The 25,155-nt window shown below is 35.4% G+C and overlaps 1 protein-coding gene across 1 annotated transcript in view; it reads right to left on the reverse strand.

The window, feature by feature from the left end:
- Window positions 1-1,881: 1,881 nt before the first annotated feature.
- Window positions 1,882-25,155, reverse strand: part of LOC141405458 (sodium-dependent nutrient amino acid transporter 1) — a 34,086-nt gene continuing 10,812 nt past the window's right edge. Inside the window, exons 2-10 of the mRNA XM_073989798.1 lie at window positions 7,525-7,887; window positions 4,839-5,127; window positions 4,536-4,770; window positions 4,207-4,477; window positions 4,040-4,143; window positions 2,841-3,030; window positions 2,508-2,784; window positions 2,253-2,429; window positions 1,882-2,183 (exon numbers count right to left, since the gene is read on the reverse strand). Coding sequence (XP_073845899.1) covers window positions 1,933-2,183; window positions 2,253-2,429; window positions 2,508-2,784; window positions 2,841-3,030; window positions 4,040-4,143; window positions 4,207-4,477; window positions 4,536-4,770; window positions 4,839-5,127; window positions 7,525-7,752 — 2,022 coding nt within the window. The 5' untranslated portion in view covers window positions 7,753-7,887 and the 3' untranslated portion in view covers window positions 1,882-1,932. The remainder of the gene's footprint in view (window positions 2,184-2,252; window positions 2,430-2,507; window positions 2,785-2,840; window positions 3,031-4,039; window positions 4,144-4,206; window positions 4,478-4,535; window positions 4,771-4,838; window positions 5,128-7,524; window positions 7,888-25,155) is intronic.

The following is a 25,155-nucleotide window of genomic DNA, read 5'->3' on the forward strand; positions in this document are numbered from 1 at the left end:
TCGTGATAGTACAACATAATTTTAGTCTCATCAGAAAATATATCGTCATCCCAATACGAATGATGGCGTTTAAAGCACAGCCGACCAAGAAGAGGGCACACAAAATTCTCAATATTTGCAACTTTTAACAGTGTGTTAGTAACGTTGTATGCACGTATGCTGCAAAACAAATACAAATCAAAACATTTGTGTGCTCCCAGCAAACCAAATGTCGGATGTCCGACATATCGGAACAATTTCGGAAGCAAAATCGTTCAGATTTCGTATCGATTTCTATACGATTTTTCGTAGGGGAATTCGTTCAGATTTCGTTCCGATTTTGGAGAAAATGTCGGAAGTAAATTTCCCTTCGAATATGCTAATGTTTTTCTTCCGATTTCGTTACGAATTCGGATCGATATGTCGGAAACAAATTTCCCTTTGCACAACAACCACATTTTGTATATATCTAACAAGCAACATTTTAGTTTGTTGTCGAAAAATAAAATGGTTGGTTATTAAATTCGCATATACATTTTTTAAATATTTTAAAAATGCAACATATAATAATTCAAGCTAGTGCTGATAGACTCAACATATTCGTACACAAAGTTTACATTGTTCTACTATAACTACAAAATGATAACAACAGTGAAAATAATTGGATATCTTTGAAATTATATTCTTCCAATAAAAAACATAACAACGAAAATTTACCAATAAAAAAGAGGCATCAGAAAAAATTTTTTTCCTTCGATAATCATACGAAATTATTCCAAAATCGTTCAGAAATCTTTAAGAATGTTCGGAAGGTATCTCAGATTTTCATACGACATTACTCCGAAATCGTTCAGAAATCTGTACGAAAATTCGGAGGAAAAAATTCGCATTCCGAATTTCCCAAGGATTTTCTTCCGATTTCGTTGCGAATTCTGACTGAAATCGATCCGATTTCGCTCCGACATTTCGTTCCGAAATTATGTCAACCACTTCATACAACTTTCGTTAAGATATCGTTACGATTTCGGATCAGATATCGGATGTAACGTCCGAATTTTGTTCCGATTTCTTTACGATATCGGCACGATTGGTTTGCTGGGCTCTTTCGTTGCGTTTGGGTCGTGTGTGTGTGAATTGCTGAAAAACTTCGTAACTTTAACAATATCAAAGCACGACATTGGTTTAATGTTGTCTGTAACAAGTCTGAATAGTGTCTATATATTACCTAGTCACTTGTGATGAAGGCTTGTTATTATGTATCACTTCTCTGACTATATTTAGGTACATATCTGTAATACAGGTAGTTTGAGCTTTTTTGCCTCGTTAAGATTGTTAATGGATAAAAATCGTCTATCTCGTTGTGAAAAATGTAGGTGTCCAGCTTTCTGTGCTCTTTCAGAGGTCAGTTAGTCAGTCATGACCGAAAGTCATGGACGGTCAGACAGTCAATCAGGCGATATTTGAGCAAAGCTGTCATTCAAAACTTGCAGTGTATTTTCCTTGCTGCATTGTTGCAAACTCGATAACCATAGGGAAAACTCTCATCTGGTAAAATCTTTTTATGGCAGTATTTGAGTGAGATTAAGTTAGTTTTAGTGGTGTTCCTTTACTTGCCTGATGTCTTGACAAGATATCTTGCTATCACCAAAAAAATCCGCACGGAAAAAATCTGATGGAGAAAAAGTAGGTATCATAAACGCTCTCTGAACAGTCATACTTCTTGCTTAAGTGTATGTCAGCCAGGGCGATGTGGCGATTACTCGCCCCTCTTTTCAACCTAACCTAACCTAAAGTTTAAATTTGCAAGTGTCTTTACAATTTACTTGGCTTAAAATTTCATATTTTTAAAGTAAGACCAGCTTAATCACAGATTTGTTGTTTTAAAATTTTAAAAACAACAAGTTTTAAAGTGGGTTTTTTTAAATATCTTTATTTTTTATTTGTAACAACATCTTAACCGAAAATATTATCATAAACTCGATACCAAAAGCCATTCGGTCTAAACATTTCATCGACCCGCATGTCATCTAAATACTTTTTGTAATTTTTCAATATAAATGGATCTAAAGGACCCCAATTTGATTTTGGTTTAAAAGAATTTACAATACGTTCCCACAATGAAGCACCATTTCGCTTGTGAACACCATAAATACCCCAGAATAGAAGCTGGCCAATTCCAAAGGCGGATAAGCACCAGCCAAAGACTATAATAAGGAAAAAACAAACAGAAATTTAGAAAATAAGTTACGTAAATTCCTAGTTCGGATACTTACTATAAACCCCACTTTGATAGGTATAACCGTTATATTCCAATGGCTTGTACTCCACCAGTGTATAAAGTAAAATGGCAGTCATAACAGCCGGTGTGACAATGCTCCAGCAAATGCGATAATACCAAGAGGTCTTAATGCCTAACATAAAATAAATATCTTTGCAGAGGCGTTTAACACCTAAAAGTAAAAGAGAAGGGAAAAGAGAATTAGGAACGTTTGTTCGATCACGGAGGAAACAGCAAATTGACTACCCACCATAAATCCATCCAACTGCAATTAATTCAAATATTGCCAATACCAGAGCCACAAAAGAGGCCCCATAAAAGTCCAAGAGATTCAATACATATTGTCCACCCGGCGTTATATACAAAAGGCCGCAAGCATAAAGTGCAATAGATATGCCCAACACAATTATCCAATTTTTCGCATTAGTGAAACGATCCTTAATCACCGTCATACAACATGAAGCCATGCCCACATTACTGCCAATACCCAAAACAAATAACATCAAGAAAAATAATACTGAAAAAATCTGCAAGAAATACGGAATGAGTAAGGGAATCGACGGATATCATAACTGCTGCTTACCTGAGGAACAAATTTAAATTTAGCTATTGCATCAGGATATGAAATAAAAGCTAAGCCTGGTCCACCTTGCACCACGCTCTTGATATCAGTGGTGCCCGATTCATGTGCCAAATTTCCCAATATACCGAAAATAATTATGCCCGATAGCATTGAGGTAAAGGTGTCCAAGGTTGTAATTATGTTACAGTCTCTGAAAAGAAACGAGAACAAGGTAAAGATTTGAAAAGAAATAGGAAGATGTTTCTGCAGATGACAGTGAAATTGGTTTATAGGAAAGGCCACAATGGAGGCTTTACAAACGAGCCAAGAGAGGCTTTATGGACGTCCGCAATGGGAGCATTTATAGACGAGCGGAAGGCAGTTTTTATAGTCGAGCCGAAGGGAGTCTTAATAGATGAGCGGAAGGGAGTCTTAATAGATGAGCGGAAGGGAGTCTTTATAGACGAGGGGAAGGGAATCTTTATAGACGAATGGAAGGGAGTCTTTATAGACGATCAGAAGGGTGTATTTATAGACGAGCAGAAGGGAGATTTTATAGACGAGCGGTAGGGAGTCTTTATAGTCTAGCGGAAGGGAGTCTTTATAGACGAGTGGAAGGAAGTCTTTATATACGAGTGGAAGGGAGTATTTATAGATGAGCGGAAGGGGATCTTTATAGACGAGCGGGAAGTCTTTATAGACAATTGAATCTTTATAGACGAGCGGAATGGAGTCTTTATAGAAGATCAGAAGGGGGTCTTTATAGACGAGCGGAAGGGAGTCTTAATAGACGAGCGGAAGGGAGTCTTTATAGTCGAGCGGAAGGGAGATTTTATAGACGAGCGGTAGGGAGTCTTTATAGTCTAGCGGAAGGGAGTCTTTATAGACGAGTGGAAGGAAGTCTTTATAGACGAGTGGAAGGGAGTATTTATAGATGAGCGGAAGGGGATCTTTATAGACGAGCGGGAAGTCTTTATAGACAAGGGAATCTTTATAGACGAACGGAAGGGATTCTTTATAGAAGATCAGAAGGGAGTCTTTATAGACGAGCGGAAGGGAGTCTTTATAGACGAGCGGAAGGTCTTTATAGACGAGCGGAAGGTCTTTATAGACGAGCGGAAGGTCTTTATAGACAAGCGTTCGTTCGTCTATAAAGACACAGAATTGAGTCTTTAGAGATGATGATCCAAGGGATTATTTTTCTTTGCAACCCTACTTACCTTTTTATGTTATGTCCAAAGCGATTAAAAGAAGCATACATAATAATGTTGCCAAAGCAAATGGCCAATGAGAAGAACACTTGGGTGACGGCAGCATACCATACCTAAAACAAAACTAAAAAATAATTCAACTGTTGAGGAAATAATAACCCATTTTAAACACTTACCTTGGGATCTAATAATTTATCCCATTGGGGTTTTAGAAAATACAAAACGCCATTAAATGCTCCCGGCAGCGTTAGCGATCTCACCAACAGCACTGCCATAATACAGTATGGAAATAAAGCTAGGAAATATGAAGCCTTGCCGGAACTTTTAACACCTTTTATTGTAATTAAAGCTATGACAAGCCAAGAAAATGCCAAGGTTAAGGCCAGACTCCAACTGGGATAACCAATGCCATCATCGATTGTGTCCTTTTGGCGTAATATTACGTTACTGGGATACAGTTTTACAGTTAAATTCGAACCAAGCCAACTTGTTAATTAATACCTACATAAAATAAAATTCCGCTGATGATGTTTTTGCTCCATCCGACATTGTCATGTTGGCCACATAATCCTCCGTGGGTGGTTTCGAATCGAAGCATGTTGCACCCCATTCTTCACGACAATAACTCCATGGTAATGTGGGATAAAAGGAGTCCATGAAGAAGCGCAATGTAATGGCCATTAGCGTGGCATAATAGGTGGTAACAATACCAGTGGCAAATACCTGGCCATAACCCACACCTGACCATAACAAATTATTTTGAAATAATAAAACAAAAAACAATCAAAAGCGCAAATAGATCACTTACCTCTCATAATGGGAGCAAAATCAAATACCTTAACACAACCTCGGCTTGAAAATTGTCCCAGCAACATTTCCATATAATACACAGGTTTACCGACTAAAAATAATACTATAATATAGGGTATCACAAATGCTCCACCACCATTATCCAGAGCCGTAAACGGGAATCGCCAAACATTGCCAAGACCCACAGATAAAGCTATACACGACATCAGAAATTCAATGTCATTGCTCCAACTGTCACGTTGTGGTGCTTTGGTGAATTCTATGCTGTCATTGGGTGTTGGGTGATTCTGAAATAATAGAATATAGAAATTATGGATGGGGAGTCTTTCTATACGAAATGTGTAGAGTCGAATTACCACTTTGATTTACTACATAATACCTCAAATATTGGAGAATGGACAAGACCAACTAGAGGACGACCTATATCTCCCGTATTTTTCAACACGAAGGTTTGAATGAACATCTTCCCTGTGGTGTTTCATCAGTTTCGAAATTCACTGTTTGTCTCCATCTAATTGACCTGGAGGAATCTTCAACCAGGGGCAACAATTATGTGTTATTCTATATTTTCACCATGGGAGCGGCAATATATCCCCGAGTACTTGCTCCGAGCTCTCTTGGTCCTTGCCGGGACCATCTATCTGTTCCGTTTGCCAGATCGGCATCCACCACATGTCAAAACCTGTGAGATGTAATGAATATACGGAATGGGTGCACTTCCGAGGCTGCTCCGCCTACAGCACTATTGATATAGGAGTTATGTAGCGACTTGCTGTACCAGAACGTTCAACGAGACACACCGCATGACACACCCATATTGTTGTTTAGCGCCTCGGAAATGCATCGTTCCAACAAAGTAAAGTTTGTAGACTTAATAAGTTGGGGAAACGTTATCGTCGCCCGGTCCAGGGAACAATCTCTTCGTCACCTCAAGCTTACATCTTTGCGATGGTTACGACGTTTTGCGAAAAGATCGTACAGGAAGCTGAGAGGAGGATTGCCTTCCTTATACACAAATCTGTCCAATACAGACCTACCTCGATTGTGATTGAATCTAGTGACCCATATATTGAATGTATCGGGGTACCAGTAAAGTGTGGGACTGCCGAGGAAGAGTTGCTTAATGTATACCTATCGGCGAAAAGCAGTTGTGCCTTGCATTTTATGCCTGATATTAGTTCGCTGGTGCAAGGCGATATCAACATTTGTCATGAGCTTTGGAATTCCGTCTTAGGCAATGGCACCCGGTCTGATAAATTACATGTCCTGTCAACCCATAATTTCACCTGGCTCACACCATCTTCCGATTATCGGTTAATAGACCACCTGACATCAAAAGTATTTTATAACCTCATACTTTTCTAAACCATGGGAAAGTTGATTGGCAAGGGTTCACCGCTTCCGAGAGCCCTCAGATACTCGGATAGCTAAGATAATTTTTCGAGACATCATCACAGCTGCATCCGCTTGCCAGATACCTGCCGGAATAACCGAATTCAGACCAAACTTGCCAGCAGAGCTGATTGGACTAGCAAATGAGCGTTATGAGCTTTGTCGTACGAACCCTGAAGTTTATAGAGCACCCCGAGATCGATAAGACGACGAGAAGTGTACTACGCCGTATAAGAGCACGAAATCAACCGAAAGTTAGGGACCATATGAATTTTCAAGAGGATGAACCCGGAGTTAAATTTTTGACAAGTGTCCTCAATCTATCGTTAGCCACACATATAGTTCCAGAAGCCTGGAAAGTTGGCAGGGTGGTCACGCTATTGAAGACAAGTAAGGATGACAGCTATTCATACAGGCAGTACATTAGGGAAGATTCTAAAGGTACTACTCCTCCCCATGATGAGAAACAGTGTCCCAGATGCCCAATATCACCATTGATTCTATTGAACACATGTAAAACATTCACGCTACCTATAATTGTTCAGTTTTATTCATCAGCTTATTTGAAAATGGCGCATAACTTGGTTGGGGGGTTTGTTGGTAGAAAACACCCAGGGCAAAACCGCCATTAGAAGTGGCTTCTGTGACTCTGTAGAAGGAGGTACCGCTGAAGCCAATGCCACCTCCACTGTGGTTAAAATTGATAACTTCAAAGGTTATACTGTGTGATAATCTTAAAACACTCACACTACCAATAATATTTGTTGACACCTTCAGTTCTACCCAGTGACTGATTTGAAATGGCGCCCAACTGAAATCTTTGTAAAGACGAGACTGACGGAGTCCTATTCTTATAGATATTATACATCTTTCCTACTTCTCTTGTCTTTGTATTCTCTCTGTACCTTCCCGTTTACTTTCCTTCTAAAAATTTCGTTTAAGGATGAATAAAATGGTCATCGGGTGAAGTACCTAACCTGAACATGACTGAAACCCATTACCTATTTTCCATGGTTCTAGAGCAGCTTAGCACTTGCACTAAATTTGTTCCAACAGGTTCAACCAGTACCCCAAATTCTGCTTATTTTCTCCATTTGATTTTTGGAGTTGTTAATTTCACTGCCAGTGGCTACGTCTTACTAGCTATTATCCATGACACCTTTTCAAAGATAACGTTCAGAACTAATTTGCTTTCTTCTAAAACGTTGAGTATGGGTTTATGTCATAAATTTTCTCTCCATATTTTCAACAAGAACGCTTTTTCGACTTGTCTATAATTAATTTCCACTTACATTTCCATTTAGATCCGATCCACTTCCTTCAATACCACCTTTCGGAGGTGTTGCCTCAATCTTTATGATGCCACCATTACTCTTAACCGATTCCGTTCCTTCATCTCTATCCAAAGATTTGCGATATTCACCAGGTATAGATGTGGTCGATGCATGACGTGAGGGGACATAAGCAGGATTTACAAAGGCACCGTATCCATCATTGTTGTTGTTATCATTGGTGGCCATATTCTTTGTGGCTTAAACGCGCACAACACTTTCAAAGGCAAAGTCAACGAACACCAACTACCACTGCGAAACTCGTTAGACTTTTTTGCTATGCTCCAAAAGTAATAAAATGTTTGTCAAGGACAATGGCATGATCTGCAATGAGAGAAGTTAAAAAAAAAACTTATATTACAACTACTGAAATAAACATTCGATATTGAAAACTTGTTTTTGACCAACCAAAAATTGTTAAGTTGTTAAGAATGTTGTTGTCGTCTTTGTTTTGATTTGAAGTATGACAAAATACATGTGGAACCTTGCACCACAAGTGCTTCGAATACACTCAAATAAAAATCCAAAACAGAATGTTGCAAAAATCTCAACGCTAGCAGGTGTTAACTTTATAATTGAAATTGCAGCAATTGTACGTTCCGCTGCTCATGACTTGCATTTGATAATGATACTCTAACATGCATAATTATCAGAGGTAATTGTTCTATAATCGTTGTTATCGTTCTTTTATAGTGGCATATGTTTATTCATACATAGGTATTTATATCAATAATTGTTTGATGTGATATTTACTTTTACGAGGCCAATTTGAAAATCAGAGAGAATTATTTTTGGATTTTTGTTTGATTTGAATGGTAACATTTATTTAAGTTGACAAGCAAACTTTTGAAGAATTCCATTCTAAATTATGGAATTCCAGACCCTCAATCCGAATATTAAACAACACACGCACAACTGAAAAATGTAAATTTAACACATCGAAATATTTACCTTAAAAGTGGTTGAAATTGGTATCTCCAAAAGTTCTACTGTGAGTTAGTCTAAACACATTCAAAACATTCAGGCTGTTATCCATTGGCTTATTTGAAACTGGCGCCCAACGTGATTGGGTGATATTTTGGTAAAAACCAGCCCTGAGCCAAGCCACCGAAGCATCTACGTAATGTTAATAGACTTTTGCAGGGCCTTCTATACAACCTATGTTCGTGATTCAGTAGAAGAAGGTGCTGCTGAAGCGAATACCATTATAATTGTTGTTGAAATTGTTATCTCCAAAAGTTCCACGGTGAGTTAGTCTACACTGTTGGATGAAATGTCCAAGCATCTGCGTCTTATCCGTAATATTAGCAGATCCTTTTTAGGCTAAAGTGGGAATATATACTTTCATACTGGCAAAATATGCCTCTTCGAAATAATGGTTTTTAGACCCCAAGTATGTTTGGACGAAATCCGTTTTAGACAATTTGGAGTCGATTTAGTAATGTCCGTCCGTCTGTTTGGCTGGCTGATTTGGCTATCATAATATTTTGTCCAAACTTAGTTTAAGTTCGAAGATGGGACATATCGTTCCACTACTTCAGGTACCTTCTTCACAATATTCGGATAAAGTGAAGAGCTCCTCTCGGGTCGTTTTGAAACCTTTTTCAGTAGGTTGTCCTTTCGGCACCCTTTACGGCGGTTTTTCTTGCGCAAGTCTATACTTCCTCAGATATTGGCCTAAATGCTCCAAGAAACCCTGACGGCACCAAACAAAATGGCAAGTCCACAATATATTTCTCGCAGGGAGTTTCTGATTGGTGCAGACTTTGCACATCGTATTATTTCATCCAGTCATGTATCTGGTTGGAATATGGATTGTACCGATCCACTCCTTCGGGTACCTCCAACACAAAATTACGGAAAAGTGCAGTTTAAGACCTCCTCTCGAATCGTTCTGATTTTTGTTGTAACAACTTTTATTCGCTGCCCCCATTACGACGGTTTTGGCGTTTTTTTTTCAGGGGCAGGTTCATACTTCCTGAGAAAATGGCACGAAAGCTGTAAAAACTCGTGTAGTGGTTGGAGCGCAGGATAACTCAAGAACGGTAAAACCGATTCGCTTTAAAATTTTGCAGTAGTAATATTTTGCGCAAAATTAAAACAAGTTATAAGATAGACCATATCGGTTCACTCCTTCGGGTACCTCTCCCAAAAAAGTTCAAAACTTTTCGGTAAAATGCACGATAACTCTCGAAGGCACACGCAAAAGAAAAAAAACGGCATCTCTAACATATGTCCCAAACATATTTTGCAGCAAACATATATATGTTTGCAACAGTCCCAAACATAATATATGTTTGGGTCTGCAAACAAATATATGTTTGGGTGGAAACAAATATATGTTTGGGTGGAAACAAATATATGTTTGGGTGCAAACATATATATGTTTGGGTGCAAAGATATTTATGTTTGGGTGCAAAGATATATACGTTTGGGTGCAAACAAAGATATGTTTGGGTGGAAACAATTTTATGTTTGGGTGAAAACAAACCCAAAAGGCACAAAGAAAACAAACACATGCACCAGTGGGCGCTTACTGAGAGCAAGGGAGCGTAAAATTCAATGTAAAACACTTTAAAATGTGTGCTCACTTGCTCTCAGTAAGAACTCACTGGCTATCTGTATAGTATACACACAAATGTTGTGGTTTTTTATTGAAAGGCAAAAGAACAACAAACACATAGGTACATACAAAATTCCAAAGAAATACATAACACACTTTAATAAAAGAAAAACTGATTGAAATAATTTGTAAATAGTCACACTTTTAAAAAGGAAAAATATATAAAAACGTAGTTGAACGCTCCTCCTTAGTTGTGAAATGAAACAAATTGTCCTCATAGTTGAAATCATCAGCGGGGAAACGGCATCTAGAATCAAATGATTATGTAATGTAATAAATAAATATGGATATGCCATATTTCAAATATACATCAGTATGTAAGTAATTACCAATATTAAATGCGGTTTCTTCCTTGTCCAATAAAATAATTCCATTCAACTTTCCGATTCAATTATAAAATGTATTGGGCATTTAATTTACTAAAAAGCACAATTTCTTTAAGAAAACACAAAACACTGATTTATTCACTCACTTTACCGTCTTGACTCTACAAAGGCAACTAAAACACTGAAGAAAGAAAAAAATATAATTCATATCATTTCTTCTTTTCTTCTTCGCCTGCTAAGTTGGTTAACAACAAAAAAACAAGAAACACACGAGTTTTACGCTTACATGCCACCAAAGCCCCCTTCTTCGCTTATACGTCTTCTATTATACAATACACACAACTCTTTATTATAAAACAACATTCCACAGCCGCGAGAGCACTGTTATTACTCTCGTTGACAAACATCCTCTCTCCACCCATGAAAAAAATTTTGTAACATATAAAATATGTTTTACCCAAACATATCAAATTGAGATATGTTACAAAATGTTGCAAACATATATTTGTTTTTACCCAAACATATTATGTTTGGATCCAAACATATATTTGTTTGCAACCGGTCCCAAACATATATTTGTTTGGATCCAAACATATTTCTAACATACATTTTTCTGCGTGCAGAAACTGATTCGATCATACTTGGCACATTGCAATATTTCTACGAGACATAGATCCGGTTAGAATATGGACTATATATGTCAACTCCTTCGGGTACCTCCAACACAGAATTTCGAAAAAGTGCAGTTTTGATTTTTCTTCCAATAGGTTGCGCTCAAAGTCCCTATTACGATGGTAAACATTTTGTAAGTGGCAAGTCCATACTTCTTGATAAAATAACCCGAAAGCTGTAAAGATGATGTGCACGACAACTCTCGAACCGAATACTGCGTTGGTCCACAATTTGCATATCGAAGAAACATTACTTCGAATATTAGATGAAATTCGAAGGTGGTGCATATAGGTCCACTTCTTCCGGTACCTCCCCTACAAAAGTTCGAGAATATTCGCTAAAATGGTACGCGCGATATCTTATAAACGGATCAAAATTTGGATCTCGAAATATTTTGTCCAAACTTAGTTTATGTTTAAAAGTGGGAACTATCGATGCACTCCTTGGGGTACCACTCACACGAATATTCAATATTTTTGTGCGATTAAGGGTCTTTTCGAGGATACTTTGGAAATTTTTATCGAAGGTACTCCAAGTGGCCCTGTTTACAGCGATATTATGTTTTTCGTAAGCAAATACATGTTTCCTGCTAAAATGGTCCAAAAGCTCTAAATTATATGGTGGTGGGCGCGATATCTATCGATAGGAATAACTCCCAAAAAAAGATCCACTTCCAAAATGGACTATGTCGGTCTATTTTTTAGGTACCTCCCCCGCAAAACTTTTGAGCTTTAATCCAAGTCCATATTTTTCCGTTCAAAATTTTGAAAATCTCCTAACTTCATAAGTTTTTTTGGGGAAAAAAGTGTTTCAATTACCCAGTCTGAGGGTATATCTCTGTCGGCATAGTCGACTGATACTTTTTTTACTTGTTATAACCTAACAATACTGTTGGTAAAATTGAATTGAATGATTGGTGGAATCGAAATATTCGTCGACGCATAAAAACGTAAGTCGATATAATGATGTCCGTCCGTCCGGCTGCCTGTTGAAATCAACATACAGTTCGATTATTCCTAAGATGTTTGTTTGACATTGAAAATGTGCTATGTCAAAGGGCACATGTGCCCCTCAGTAATGTTGGCGACATTTCCTGAGTATTTCAGCCATGTAAAACTTCTCTACAAGTGGTGTCGTAAGACACGGCGCACATTGGGGCAAGATTCCAAAAAACGGAGATTAATTCAGGGAAGCATTTGAGTGAACTAATGTCAATATTTTTCGAATGTTTACACTTCAATCAATATAACGGAACACAGTTTTGGTGCAAATTGAGGGATTGAAGAGGTTATTCGAAGCCCTCATAAATGGGTACCATAAAAACTATGAAGTGTTTTTACGGTTTTGCCTTCATTTCTTATTTGATGAATCCAAAATCTTCTAATATGATAAATTATTGGTTAAGCTAATATTTTGCAAAAAATTATTAAGTTAGGTCAATATTTTAGTGTAGCTCCCATACAACGGTATCTCCCGATTTTATGTATTTCGAGGGTCTTGACCACATTTTTTAGTACATTTATCTGTAAATTAGGATTTATAGTTCTGAATGCCTAAGAATTCATAGTGTGAAAATTTGTCAATATAGGTCAATGTTTTGGTATAGGCCCCATATAGAGGTGCAGTCAAATTTGGGAGTTTTCGAATATTATATGCATATATTGCAACTAAACTGGTTCAAATTGTGAATTGTACATTTTGAAGGGATTGAAAATATTTCTATCAAACATCATCTCTATATATTCTCGTTTTGGAATAAGCTTCATATAAAATATTCCGCTACTTTTTAACTCTAAATACTTTTCAATAATAGGGAAAGTGGCTACATTTTAAATTAATTTTTAATATGCTTCTAAACTTCTTTTGCCATAAATGTGATTTTCTAAGACTTAGATTCCTAACTGAAGTTGACGATTCCATTCTAAAAGGGGCACTTTTGATGCGTAAAAAAATATTACTCTTTATATACGAAAATTTAATTTAATTTTTTATGGTGCTCTTTAAATTATTAAAAATTCTTTAGCTTTATGACAGTGTAACTGTAGAAGTAAACAATATATGATGTTGACATTTTTTTGTACCATATTACCATGTAACGACAGTTATACCAAAAACCGAATTTAATTTATTTTAATTAATCTCCATTTTTTGCTATTTCACACCTTGTGCATCGCCATCATTTTATATAAATCATTATATATAGTAACTATAACATAATGGTAGACCTGCACAAGTTGTGTTATGTAGGGTGACCACAGACATTAAACCAAAACACGACACACTGTACAACAGTAACAGGGAAAATGAAGACAAAAACCCCAAAATGCAAACATTTGACCCACAGCTATTTCCACCATTTTTGACATAACTCAAAATGAGCAAGCAGGGAGCAAGTTTTGTTTGCGCAATATCAAAGAAAACAATCAAGAGAAAAATACAAAAAAAAAAAAATCTCACGATCTTCTCGACACTCTTTTTTGTTATACTCCAATACATTTCAAAATTATGCAAAATCTGGACACATTTTGAGGAATTTTTTAAACACATTTCTACAAGACTTTTTCAGTACAATTTTTTTCCTAAAATATTAAGAATTACCTCTGCTGGAAATATCTATTTTGATAATGTCAAGTTTATGTAGCAAAAACTACGTTATGGGGATTTAAAAGCAGCAAAATATAATAATTTTCACCTGTTTCTTAAATTTTAAAAATATGTTCAACTTTAACACTGTGCTACACGAAAAGTAAACAACAAACGACTTTGCTATTTTGGCTAGTGAGGTAGAATGTTGTACTCGTTAACCCTGTCAAGACAGATTATCAAAAATTTGTGTTTCAATTTTTCAATTAAGACCCGTTTTTTTCAATCTTGCCCCAACGTGCGGCGTTCGGACTCGGCGATAAACTGTAGATCCCATATCATAGAGGTCCCTGTAGGTCCCATTTTCAAAATCGAAAAATTACGCAGTTTTAAGATGTTTAATATTTTGTTTTTTTTTTTTTTTTTTTTTTTTTTTTTGCAAAGTAAAAAATGTTTCACACTGTACTATGGTTTCAATCAGGAATTTTTTGGCCAAAACTATTTACTGAAGTTTCAACATTTTAAATTGTTTTTGCACAGAATAATTGAATAGAAGATGGGAGATTTTTTTATAAATACATGTTGTGACATGCTGTAAAATATATGTAAATCGGAGCTATATCCAGATCTTAACCGATTTCGATATAATTGGCACATTTATTTCCAGACCGAATTCAGTCACACATTCTAAATAACATTGAAATCGGAATTATATAGAGTGTTTGGTGCAGCAAATACGCGAAATCGGGCGAAAATATATATGGGAGCTATATCCAAATCTGAACCGATTTCGATATAATTTTGCACATTTATTTCTAGACCGAATTCAGTCACACATTCCAAATTTCATCGAAATCGGAAATAAATAGCGTGTTGGGTACAGAAAATACGTGAAATCGGCCGAAAATATATATGGGAACTATATCCAAATCTGAACCGATTTCGATATAATTTGGGATACTTATTTTCAGACCGAATTCAGTCACACATTCAAAATTTCATCCAAATTGGACGTATATAGCGTGTTTGGTGCAGCAAATACGTGAAATCGGGCGAAAATATATATGGGAGCTATATCCAACTCTGAACCGATTTCTATATAATTTGGCACATTTATTTCTAGACCGAATTCAGTCACACGTTCCAAATTTTTTCGAAATCGGACATATATAGCGTGTGTGGTACAGAAAATACGTAAAATCGGACGAAAATATATATGGGACCTATATCCAAATCTGAACCGATTTCGACATAATTTGGCACACTTATTTTCAGACCGAATTCAGTCACACATTCAAAATTTCATCCAAATTGGACGTATATAGCGTGTTTGGTGCAGCAAATACGTGAAATCGGGCGAAAATATATATGGGAGCTATATCCAAATCTGAACCGATTTTCACCAAAAGCACTAGCGTTGGTCCTATGGATAAAAAAACTGTAGTCCCCAATGTTCAGCTGAATCGGACAAAAAATGCGACCTGTACGTTGCGAACAAAAATACGTGGACAGACGGACGGACATGCATAAATCGACTCAGAAAGTGATTATATGTATATCCCCAAAAGGAACTATGGCCCTATTTCGTTTCCTTTTGTATGTTACATACAAATGCACAAAGACATAATACCCCTTACCACAATGTGGTGTAGGGTATAAATAGTAATCATTCGAATCCCCACAACCAAATATGACTTAATAGCTTTGCTCCTTTACGTTAAAGTTTCTTCAAGTTTTACCATTTTTAACCCGGAAAGCGTTCCTTAACCCTAAAAAGTAGTAAAACTTGAAGCAAAATTTAAGAGAGGGCACGCCAAAATGACTTTCTCTTTTATTTCTTTCTGCTCGACAAATTTCGTGGTGTAAAAAGGCAGATTTGACAATTGAGGCAATAGAAAAAAGGAAAACAACGCGTACTGTCAAAGCAAAATAAAAAGAAATAATAAAAATTTTAAACCAGTGAAATAAAAAAACAGCGAAATTTATTTTGTTTGTTATTTTTTAAGCAGCCATGTTTGTTTTTTGACATTGCTGCCAGATCTACTATTTTTCCGTTCCTTTACTTTTGTGCAAAAGTTGATCGTAGTTTAATACAAAAAAATTCAAGAAAATCAAAAAGTACAATCATTGTTAAAAATTTATTTTAAATATTAAATCGCGAAAATTGCCTCCAAGCCCACTGTGCAATTTTTTTCTATTTTTTATTAAAAAAAAATAAAACAACAAAACATACAAAAAAGATTTTTCTAAATTGGACCAATATTAAAGAAATTATCAGTATTTCTTTGCATACAGTTTTTGCAGAATTCGACTTTTTCAAGGCCCGATATCTCTGGAGCCGTTGGTCAAACAATATGAAAATATACTGAAATGATTTGGCATTGTTCGCCAAGGGGTAAGGCAGGGAATACTATAGTTTCGATCCACGCCACTGGATCTCATCAGTTCCCTTGTTTCTTGTTTGTGGATATTCTCCACCGAAGTTATTTTTCAATAACTTCTTCAACAAGAAACTTTTTATACCCAAACATCAATCGTCAGCTCGAGGTATAAAGGTAAGCAAAGAAAAAAGTTCAATGAGAAGTTTTTCCTTGGCAACCTCATACAACTCCGACGAAAGTGTCTGCGAAAACAATTCAAACCTCTTCCACTTGTATGTGTCGTCGAATTTCGACGAATGCACACACCAAAATTTGGTTGGTCTGCTTTACAGCAAAAACAACACACGTCGTGCCAGTGTCTTCAATTTGAAGCATTGTGGCGTATTTTTTATTGGGATAGCGTTTGCAATTTTGTAGTTTTTTTGAAAATATTAAAACAACAATGGGATTAAGCCAAACTATTTTGAAAAAACAAAATTGCAAACGCTATCCCAATAATAAAAAAAACGCCACAATGCTTCATATACTGAAATGTTTTTCTGATTAGCTGCATCACCACAGCAAAAAATAAAGGAAATCAAAAACCTAATTTTGAAAAAGTGTCCGATTTCACTCAGAAATCCCCATATGTAAATTTGTCCCAAAAAACAATCTTGGCCACACTGTGCGCTGTATGTGCAATTTTTTTATTAAATAAATAAAACAACAAAACATACAAAAAAGATTTTTTCAAATTGGACCCATATTAAAGATGTTATGAGTATTTCTTTGCATATAGTTTTTACAAAATTCGTCTTTTTCAAGGCTTGATATCTCTGGGGCCGTTGGTCAAAAAAATCTGAAAATATACTGAAATGTTTTGCTGATGAGCTGCATCATCGCAGCAAAAAATAAAGGAAATCAAAAACCTAATTTTGAAAAAGTGTCCGATTTCACTCAAAAAACAATCTTGGCCACACTGTGCGCTGTATAGTAACATGCTGATTGAACCTTTGTCAATGTACATTTTATATTTATCTAACCTATTATAATCTGTAAGAGGTAAAAACTATATCGCCTATCAATTGTCTTAGGGACACCTGTACTTTTCGAAATTGGGAGACTTTAAACTTTATATTTGGGTCTACGTTTATAGAACCCACATCAAAAATGTCTGTCTTTGAATACACATTCAAATATCATAGTTTTATTTTCACTTTTACGTTTTTTTTATCTCTTAATTAATGTTTATAACACTGTATTGCAATTACTCCTCTTTGCCTCTGCAGAAATTCAAATGACATGCAACATTCGTCGTCTGATGAAGTAATCTTCTTTTTCAACGTACTTTTAGCGCTTTAAATAAAGTAAATATTGAAGCTATAAAAAGTGCTTGTGTTATTGCCCTCGTTAGAACGCTCACATTGCAAAATCATTTTATTGCACAATTGCAAATAGAAACCTTCAATAATTACTTATATGAAGATTTCAAATCATAGCGAAGAATTTTAAAGTTTTTTGAAATTTATTGCAGAAAAAGCAAACAAAAAAAGAAAAAACGTAACCTTGCGTGATAGAAAAACTAATTGAGAGGAATTTTAAACAGACTAAAGCGAATGGATTGTTACTTCTCTAATACCAAAATAAACCCTTTTTAATATTTGGATTTTTAATTTTATTTTTGCAAATAATAAAATTGGGCTTAACAAACAGCAGCCCTCTAAAAATACCAATGTTTATGTCCAGCATGTCGTTAGACTAAAATAACAAAAAACATTTTAAAATACGATTGAATAATTCATAAATATGAATATCAACTCATATTCTGATGCAGCAGTAAAGTTAAAAAACAACATGGTTGCTACTTTGTGCCACCATAACATGCCGCATAATGCCACCTGAGTGCAACTTCCAAAGGCCAACTGACAAAAAATTGTGCAATATCTCATTTCGGCCTTTGTTTTCTTAGCTGTTGCTGTTTGTTTCTTTATTTTGTTTGCAAAGTACATAAATTTGATGGGTACTTGAAAATTAATATTAGTGTGTAACGAAAATAGATATAAAACTCTATTTTATGAAAAACAATAAGGACAAAAAGAGTTTGTATGATCATGCGACTAATGGGAAATGTACGTTTTTAGTTAGTCGATGTCCACACTAGAGTAGTTTGTACGATGTTTGTCGTTCTTAGATCAAATTCCCTACTACGGTAATTTTATGATAAAAATAACTTAGTATGGAATTCGATCTAAGGTCGCATAATTGCATGACATTGTTTCGATGAAACAAACCCCAAAATGGAACAGTCCATTATATCAGTTTTAAGAATTCATATTCATAACATCTTGTCAAAATGTGTGTGTAGAAATTGTTTTCAATACACCCCAATATACAAATTCAGTATTCGAAATGTATTTTTTATGCTTGCAACTTCACAGTTCACTGTATTGTAAAGTTACTGTGTCAATAGAAGCGTTCGTTACTCATAGCAATCAGAGTTAATGGATTTGAGATAAACATATTGTTTTGTATTGTTTGGGGTTCACGACAGTGTGTGAATCTAACGACAGGTTTTGTAATCGTGCAACACCAAACAATCTTTGATAATACATCCCACTTGCTGAAGGCGCAAAATGCCGCAGTCATTACAAACGAATTTGCAACATAGGTAAGTGATGCTACAATTTTGGGTTTTTTGTTTGTTTTGTTTTTGCCAAATACCAAAGGCATACCAAATTGCTCAATTCCATTGATGGCATGAATAACAAAAGATCGGAACTAGATCAGTACGAGTATTTAATAAAATCGTTCATAAACAATTCAGAACCGTTTTTTCCTGGTCAAAACTTTATAACTTTTGAACCGATCGAGATATTTTCATAATTTTGTTTGACAGTTAACATAATCAACTTTCCGATGCATTAAAATCTTTCGAATTCGGTCTAGTAGTAGCAGAGGAATTCAAGGTAAAAGTTAAAATTTTTAGTTTTTTTTTTTCAGATTTTGCCTTAAAATATGAATGTTTTTTCAGTTTTTCATATGTTCTTACTATTTAAAATATGTAAAGACATAAAATAAAAAAAAAAAATATTTTTTTTTTTGGAAAATATTTTTTCAAAATATTTTCATCAAAAAATTTAATTTTTTCTAAAATTAAAAAAACTCATATATTAAAAAATGTCAATTTGTTTAAAAAAGCTATAATTCATATGGGAAACGGTATGGAAAAACCACACATTTTCACCCATGTAATTTCAAACAAAAAAATCAATAAGCGATGGATCAAAGTTGGGCGTGGCCGACTATATGATACCCTACAACAATGTGAATAAATAAAATAATTGGGAGTTATATCCAAATCTTGAACGATTCGATATAATTTGGCACATTTATTTCTAGACCAAACTCCGTTACACATTCCCAATTTCATCACAATTGGACAGATATAGCATCTTTCATGCATCAAATACCTAAAATCGGCCGAAAATATATATGGGAGCTATATCCTGAACCTGAACCGATTCTCACCAAAAGCTTTCTTTCTATGACTACAAAAAATTATGTTCTCCAATTTTCAGCTGAATCGGATTATAAATGCGACCTGTACGTTGCTAACAAAAATACATGGACAGACGGACGGACGAACATGCATAATTCGACTCAGAAAGTGATTCTATGTATATCCCCAAAAGGAACTATGGGTCTATATCGTTTCATTTTCCATTTTACATACAAATGCACTAAGACATAGTAACCCTTACCACAATGTGGTGTAGGGTATACAAAATAAATAAATAATAAATTAAAAAAGTGTTAAACGGACGGAACGGGACGTACAAAAGTATATACACAGAAAAAAATATTTCAAGAATTTTTACATATGTATTTTTGTTCGTGATGTAGTTTTTTCATATTGTACAGGTACCTAACATAAGATACATATGCAGTTTCTTTCTGAAAAAATAGTGGCTTTCGGATGGATATAAGCCACTATTTTTCAGAAATATGTAAGATTTTCATGAGATACAAAATCACTTTCCTATTTTTGCCTACATTCCCATTATTTTCTCTCATATTTCCTCTCTTGGTTGGTAAATGCTCTCAACTTTGTTTTCTTTTTCTTTTAAATAGTCTTATCGTCTCACCATAACATTGACACTTTATCAACAAACCACAACACAACCCCCACCATCATCTCACCATAACATTAGGTCTGTACGATAACCCAAAAGTTTGTGCAAATTTGCACAAACTTTTACAAAATGCTGTTCGATAACAAACTTGCAAAGTAAAAGAGAGAGAATTTGGAGACAATTGTGAGAGAATATTGGAGAGTTTTGGAGACTTTTGTTTACAAGTTTTTGCAAGGAAAATTTTTCTTGTAAGAATTTGCAAGTTTGATCAGCTGACTTAAATTCGAATGTTTTGTGGCGAACTTCTTGGCAAAAACATAAACAAACGTTTGGCTATTAAAATAAACTGACATAAAAAAGGGAAAAAATTATTAAATAAATTACGAAAAACGATGATGTAAGTAAAATAACTTATTTTGTAGTTTGTGGTGACTATTTTTTTTATTTTAAAGGTATCAAATCCCAGCAAAAAGCGGTGCATCCATGGAGTAGGACAAACACAATGAATGCACTGCGTTCCAGTATGTTTTATATTTGTGCATTGGAAAGGGAATTATAAGGTCCTCGTCACATAAGAGGCAGAAATGATTTCAGCCTTATGTACCCGAAGCCAGGACCACAACGAACAGCATCGGTATACATTTCCCAAGGATCCCAAATGTTGAGCTTTTGTGGCGGAGGTACCCTAGAAGTTAAATGAAATTTGGACAAAATATTACGAGATCAAAAGTGTGGACCAAATTGGTTGCCCCGTTCAAGAGATATTTTGCTACCATTTTAGTGACATTTTTTAAATATTGGTGGACCGGTATTGCCCATCTTCGAACTAAATACTAAATTTGGACAAAATATGACGATGTTGTTCGGTTCAGTTCGAGAGTTGTCGTGCACTCCAGCCACTACGTATGGTGCCATAGAGGTTTTTACAACTTTCGGGCTGTTCTCTCAAGAAGTATGGACTTGCCCCTGAAAAAATTTTACCATCGTAATTGAGGCAGCGAATGCAAGTTGCTTCAAAAAATATCAAAGTGAGGTCTTAAAGTGAACTTATCCGAAATTTTCTGTGGGAAGTACCCGAAGGAGTGGACAAATATGGTTCATATTCGAACCTGATCTATATCTGGAAGATATATTAGGACCAAATCAAGAGTTATCGTGCGCACAATTTTTTTGAACATTTCTGAACTTTTGTGGGGAAGGTACCTGAAGGACATGGAAAATAAACAAGTAAGAAAGTATCAGTCAGCTGAGCCGATAGAGATATACCCTCAGCCACGTACCCGAAGAAAAAAAGTTAACACAATACTTCTGTAGGTTTTTTAGCTGTTGGGAAAATTTTCCAGGATGGAAAGGGCCGCAAAAAACTACATGTTGCAACAAAATTCAGAAAGATCCCGTAGGAGTGATCCGATGTCGTATATATTCGGACCTAATACAAATCTGTAGGAAATATTTTTGTTCTTTATTAGTCTATGGATATTTTCCATACAGACTATATAATAAAAAATGTTGTACTTAATTTTCTGAATTTAAATATATTACAATTTTACTTTTCAATATACAAAGTTTGAGCTAAATCGATTTCTCTCTTAAAAAGTTATTTTACACATTAGCCAGTTTAGGTGGTGCCGGTAGGATTTTCTGAACCTTTTTGGGTCATTATCTCAGGAAGTATGGACTTGCCCACAAAAAAAATTACAACGTCGTAACAGGGGCCGCAATTGCAACCTGCTGCATCACAAATTAATAAGATCAGAGAGGAGTTGTTAAACTATACTTTTTCCAAATTTTGTGTGGGAGTGGACCGATATAGTCCATATTAGAACCCTATCTATGCCTGAAAGTAATATTACCAATAGCAAAGTTTGACTCAATTCGGTTACTCCCTCCTAGAATTACCATGCCCGCAATCTTTGCGAAACATTTTGAACCTTTGTGGGGGAGGTACCTGAAGGAGTGGACCGATATGGTCTATCATCGAACTTAAACTAAGTTTGGACAAAATATTGACCAAATATGTTGATCCGTTCGAGAGTTATCGTGCGCTCCAACTACGACACATGGTATTATATGGGTTGTTTGCAGTTTTTGTGCTGATTTCTGAGGAAGTATGGACTTGCTCCTGAAAAAAATTATATCGTCGTAATGGGGGTAGCATGGTACAATAATACAGGTAGCATTATCATGCCAGCTGATGGTAACATAATGTGTCAATTGCATTGAATTAATATCAAATTTTGACATCTTATGTTACCAACAGTTGCCGATGCGGCTACCTGTGTATTTGTACCATGGGGGGTAGTGAATACAAGTGGCTGCAACAAAAATCAAAGCGAATCGAGAGCAGGTCTTTAACTGCACTTATGCAAAATTTTGTGTGGGAGGTACCCGAAAGAGTCCATAATGGAACCTCATGTATGTCTGGTAGAAATGTCACGATATGCAAAGTATGGACTAATTCGGTTACTCCCTTCAAGAGTTATCGTGCGGACAATTTTTCCGAACATTTTTGAACTTTTGTGGGGGAGGTACCTGAAGGAGTGGACCGATATGGCCCATCTTCGAACTTTAACTAAGTTTGGACGAAATATTGCCAAAGCCAAATTTTGGACCGAATCGGTTGATCCTTTCGAGAGTTATCGTGCGCTCCAGCCAGACGGACGGACATTGCTCAGTCGACTCCAAATTGTCTAAAACACATTTCGTCCAAACATACTTGGGTTCTAAAACCATTATTTCGATGAGGCACATTTTTGGTCGTATCAAAGTGTAAATACCCTCTTTAGCCTAAAGGCTGAGGGTATAAAAAATAAAAAAGAAATGGTAGACACCTTCAATTGTTAAATTTAATCTTTTCCGCCAACTTCTTGTTTGTCAAATCAGCTGACTTCTTGCAAGTTTTTGCAAATTGCTGTTCGATAACAATCTGCAAATTTTTTGCTTCGAGAGAGTAAAATTGGTGGAGAGAGGTTACTGAGAACTTGCTGAGTGCTTGCAAGTACTTTTCACTTGCGAAGTTATCGTACACACCTATTGAGACTATATCAACAACCCAGCTAACATTTTTTTTCTGATTGCTCTAACTTCCGTTTTTTTCTGAGATTTTCTGAATATTTTTTTTAGAAATTTTTGCTTAGAAATTTGACCGATTTTCTACAAGTTTTTTTTAAGAATCTTTGCACATTTTCTGAAGTATCTTAAGAATCTTCGTTCCGAATTAGTTCCGATTTCTAATCGATTTTCTAAGGGATGTTTTTGTTTGGGGGGATGTTTTTGTTTGTTATCGAAAAACAAATTTATTGGTTATGAAATTCGCAGTTTTTTTTAATATAAATGCAACATATAATAATTGAAGCTAGTGTTGATAGCTTCAAGTTACACGTGCACATTGTTCTACTATTAATCACCAAATGATAACAACAGCAAAAATCATTAGAACTTTTGAAATATAGAATATTTCATAAATAGCGCATTAAAGAAAATTTTCTCTGAGTGAGGTTTGTTGTGTGTTGTGTCGATATCAAAGGCGTCAGCGCCCAAGAATTTATTAAGAAAATCTAAATTTTTCTTCGAAATTTCTCAGAATTTCTTTCCGAATTCGGACCGATTTTCTTACGGAAATCTAGACTTCATGAACACTATTCCTAAAATCCAGTAATTTTTTTTTCTCTCCGGTATCATTCTGTGAAAACGAAACTTTGTTACGATCTGTTCCCTAAAAGTTCTAGTCCACTAAAGTTGGAATTTCATTAATATTTAGTATCTGAGGAAAAAAATATTGAAACGGTTCTTAAAGACAACACTCCTACCCAAGGCACATTGAATAAGGTAGCCGATTCACGCCAGCTGATTGAACATGAAATGTCAAAAAATTGTTGTAAACAACATACAACAACAACTGTTCATACTAAATCATATCACATGTTAACATTTAAAGTGTACAACAACAAGTTTTTTGTTGTTGCTATTCATCGAATCGGCTACCTTATTTAATGTGCCTTGCTCCTACCTACCTAACAAAAAACAATGAACACAATATTTGTTATAGTTTCCGAGAAATGGCAATTTCTTTCTCCAGAAATTTGCAAACATTACGTATTTTCCAAATTTGCGAAAAAATGATCGTCTTTAGGAGCAAGTCACGTCCACACCTTCCAATATTTTGAACTAAAACTTTCTCTCGCAAATTTCCAAAATTGCGGGAAAATTATCGTCTTTAGGAGCAAACCACGCCCACACCTTCCAATATTTTGAACTAATTATTTGGTTTCCTTAGTTTTCAATATAGCTTTGTTCCAGAACTAAAAAGTTTTTATAATTTTTACGACTTTTACAGATTTTACCCGAAAAACTTTTACCTTGTGACATTTCAAAAAACTTTTGTGTGAAAACAATTTTTTACAGATCTATCTTTTACGAGTTTTACTATTTAAAAGTACGGGAACGAAGCTTATGTTTACTATCTAATCCCATATAGAAATTAATAATCGGTGACGACAAAAATTCTCTTTTACGAATTTTACTATTAAAAAAAATACGGGAACGAAGCTTATGTTTACTATCGAATCCCATATAGAAATTTATAATCGATGACGACAAAAATTGGGGGTTTCGCCAGGAAATTCGATTCCTAAACCACTGTCCGATATTAAGTTCCGAACAATTATTGTACAATAGTGTTATGACTGTTTGAGATTTTTTCTCAAAAATGATTTGCTGTAGTGAGAATGAATGAACTTTTGTCTATTAATGCCTAAAATAACGTTCATTCCATTTTATTATAAAAAAGGTTCCGCAAAAATCACTTTGAAATGTCGTGTGCCTCTAAACCTTGTTTTCAGTTAAATATCTGCTTACAGTGACTTCAAAAAATTGTCCAAAAATTCTGAAAAATA

Source organism: Musca autumnalis, unplaced genomic scaffold, assembly GCF_047663935.1.
Source record: "Musca autumnalis isolate F117 unplaced genomic scaffold, ASM4766393v1 scaffold_5, whole genome shotgun sequence".
NCBI lineage: Eukaryota > Metazoa > Arthropoda > Insecta > Diptera > Muscidae > Musca > Musca autumnalis.